Source organism: Panthera uncia, chromosome X (genome assembly GCF_023721935.1).
Source record: "Panthera uncia isolate 11264 chromosome X, Puncia_PCG_1.0, whole genome shotgun sequence".
In the NCBI taxonomy this organism is placed as follows: domain Eukaryota; kingdom Metazoa; phylum Chordata; class Mammalia; order Carnivora; family Felidae; genus Panthera; species Panthera uncia.
Window position 1 is genome coordinate 18,066,085 of NC_064817.1, and position 3,771 is coordinate 18,069,855.

At 40.7% G+C, this 3,771-nt stretch overlaps 1 protein-coding gene across 1 annotated transcript; it reads right to left on the reverse strand.

Moving 5' to 3' along the window:
* Positions 1-1,417: 1,417 nt before the first annotated feature.
* Positions 1,418-3,369, reverse strand: LOC125931548 (E3 ubiquitin-protein ligase RNF168-like). Its single transcript, XM_049643588.1, is given in 1 exon segment — positions 1,418-3,369. A coding segment is annotated over 1 exon segment (1,695 nt). The 5' UTR covers positions 3,164-3,369; the 3' UTR covers positions 1,418-1,468.
* Between the last annotated feature and the right edge of the window lie 402 nt (positions 3,370-3,771).

Below are 3,771 nucleotides of genomic sequence, written 5' to 3' on the forward strand. Positions count from 1 at the left end.
ACATTTTATTGTATTTTTATTTTAAAAGGACAGAGAACTAGAGATCAGCAGAAATGCTGTTAAAACTGCTGTTTGCTTAAAGTCGTTCATATTAATAAACAAGAGATTAAGTCTCTGAGTTGAATTTGACAAAATGAAATCACTGCCTTCTGATTTAACTTTCAGGGGGTAAGACAGCAAAACCCAAGCATCAGACTTTCTTTTTCTGTCCATCAACACAAATAACAGTATCAATACAAATGATAGTATAAAGAAATAGACACATAGTTATGTCTCAGGTCTCACAACATGAGATACTATATTTAACTCCTACAGTAAATTCCCATTTTTTTCCTGGGATAGCAGATTAAGAGAAATGTTAATTCCCCCAACTTCAGGTAATTTAGTAACTGATTTTGATTTGCCACCAGATCCAGATACTATGGTGTGAAAAACTAAAACACCCAAATGTTTTCCATGTCATTTAGCAAAGATAGGAGGAAGGAGAATCCTCTGCCAAAACTCACCTGCTACTCCACCTTAGACCCCTTTTCTGATTATTCCCTCAGTTCCAGTGTTTCTAAATTGTCAATCCACCCCACTGAGCCTCACCCCAACTTTTTTTTTTTTTTTTAACGTTTATTTATTTTTGGGACAGAGAGAGACAGAGCACGAATGGGGGAGGGGCAGAGAGAGAGGGAGACACAGAATTGGAAGCAGGCTCCAGGCTCCGAGCCATCATCCCAGAGCCCGACGCGGGGCTTGAACTCACGGACCGCGAGATCGTGACCTGAGCTGAAGTCGGACGCCCAACCGACTGAGCCACCCAGGCGCCCCTCACCCCAACTTTTAACTCCTTTTGCAACAAGAGACTAGTTTCCTTTGTCAACTAATTCCTAATTTTCCAGGAAACTCTTATTTTTCTGATCTCACATTGATCATAAACCATTTTAAATGGAAGAAATTGCTATAATGCTTAAAATAATTCAAGTCGAACTGAAAACTAGATTCCTTTGGTGTTATGGAAGATACGTTTCAAGCATTCTGCAAATATATGGGAAAGTAGCAGGAAAACTTACCCTGCCTGGATTCCTAACTACTTGGTATAGTATTATAATCTTGCTTTGATTACTAGCTAGGATAAAAAGGGAAGGAAGCAAAGGCCAAAAAGCATGCATTTTTTGGAAAGAAAATGGCACTTGAAGATTTCTCGGGAGTTCGCCAAGGCATTTTTATATTCATAAGGATTGTCAAACTTAGTACATCATGGTTATTTAAAAGGAAAAGATTGGGACTCCTGATTACCACTGAGTTTGGCAGAAACGCATGTGTATATTCCTCCCTCATAATCACACAGTCCTTTTATTAAGGACAGGGAATGTGACCACAGAGCAGAATTAATGAAACAATTTATAAAGACTCTCCGACCAAAAAGAGATCATCACAATCCAGCTTTACTAGGTTACAAAAGACTCCCTTTACTCACACATTACTTTCCATACCTCTGAAACATCTGAAAAATACTTGTCTGTGACTTACTAGATGGTAGGGAATGAGCCCTTTTAGATACATTACAATTATCTGTAGAAGGATTTGGTATCTTTCTCCTGTTAACATTAACTGAATGTTTCAACTGGATCTTAAGAGATGGCTGTCAGTTTTCATTTTCTGAGCCTCTCCGAGATTTTAAATGCTCTCTATCAGTCTGTTTTTTGAAGTTCTGGTCTTTGGAATACTTCCTCTGCCCACTTCGCAATTTGTCTGGACGTGAAGATACAGGACGTAGCTGATATTCATCTGGGGACCCTTTTTGCCGGTTGGGTTTCATTTGTTCTTTGTCTATATCTTGCTGAAGCTGATATGCAAAAAACCAGTCCTGCTCTTCCTGTTTATTTCTCTCAGAAGGCAAGCATTCCAAATCTATGACATTCTCGGTAACGTTGATTTCTGTTTCCTCTGGAGCTGAGGAAGCTTTGGGGAACATTTTCTTTCTTTTTGCAGAAATGCATGGATCCATGACTGCTTCAAACGAAGATTCCTGGTTTTTTCCTTTGGAAATATCTTCACTGATCAGTATGCAATCATCTTCATCTTCTGTGTCAACTTTGTTACTTTCAATTATCTGTGTCATACCTGATACAGTGCATGCACTCTCTGTTTCTCCAAAGCAGGGAACTCTGGCTTCAGGTCCCTTGTTATTTAGGACACGTAACTCTTTATCATGATTGCTTCGTGTCATTTTAATTTTTTGTTGAAGGCACCATTCTCTACCGTTGTCATGCAACTGAGGTACAGGTGACTCTACTGAAGACTGTGCAGCCTGTTCTTGAATGTCCATGGATAGTTGTGGAAAAACTGTTGGCATATCTTCTTCAATTACTGTATCTTGCCACACAGGGCTTTTTACCACAGTAGTGTCAGTTTCCTTGGACATGGAGACATTCCTGCTTTCTTGGGCAACTTCAAGCTGTGATGTTGACCCAAACTGAAATTTCGGTGAGAAGTATGTCTGAATATCTCCAGTGTTGGTGTTTCTCTTCTTACTTTTCTTTGGAGACTTGGCTGTGACCGTACCAGGTTTTGTGGAATTCAAAGGAGAAGCCAAGTCTTTTCTGTCACAGTAATTAAGATTAAAGCTTAGCTTTCTTGCTAGTTCTTCATCACTTTTCAGTTGTTCCTCCAGCTCTCTTTGCCTTTTTCGTGACTGTCGTGCTTCCTCCTCTTCTTCTTCTGCCAATAATCTCTGTATGTATTCTTTACTCATTTTTTCTTCATTTTCTTCAATGGCTCGTCGCTCTGCCTCCATCTTGCTTACCTCCTCTTCATATTCTTTTCTCAATTCCCCGGGCTTACTTAATAAGTGAACTGGCTTAAACTCATCAACCATCTCCTCTGATTTCTGCCCAGACATTCTAAGCCTGCATTCTTCTGGATAGTGTTTTTGGATTATCTGCCACAGTTCCGTGTTGACAAGAGAATTTCTTCGGGCATGGTACCGGGTCCACGAAGAGATCCGGCGGCGACAGAAAGGACAGCATAAACTTGCCTTTTCGATAGTTGACTGGAAACATTGATTACAGAGTGTGTGGTTACAAGGCAGCGTTACTGGCTCGATTAAGATTTCCACACAGATGAGGCACTGGCATTCCGACAAGGAAGGGATGGCGTTTTGGGGCACAGCCATTTTAATACGCTAAAAAGTCACATTCGGCATCAATACCAGCTGAGGAGGCTCCCTTATCTCAGTGTGGCCAGGTCCAAGACTGCCCACGCACAAAGCTTCGGGACCCCAACTCCACGAAAAACACTGTTTTCCCCCCGGGGGGCCAGAGCACGGCTCCAATTTGACCGTTAGCACGCAGAGGAGCATGGGATGACGCAAGCGTCCGGCCTCTGTGCGCCTCGAGCAGTTTCCCAGCATTCTGAGCCCACGCCCCCCTTTCTTGCGTCAGCCGTGAAGCCTAATGTTTGCGACAGTGCCGTAGCAACCCAACGAGGGCTAGTGACCAAAAAACATTTAGCTTCATAATATTAGTTTTTTAAATTTAGAAGAAAAAATGAACAAAAATAACAAAATGGATGCCAGGGAAATCTTTGAAAAATGACAAGGGATAAATATTTTCGCATATAAATAATTCTTAAAATGATAAATATCCCCCAATTGAAAAAAAAGGCACATAACATTAATGGTCAATCAACAAAGGCAAAACTATAATGGCCAATTAAAAAAAATGTTTTTCCATCTCACTAATACTAGAGTCAATTAAGCTATTTTATCTCCATTCATTCATT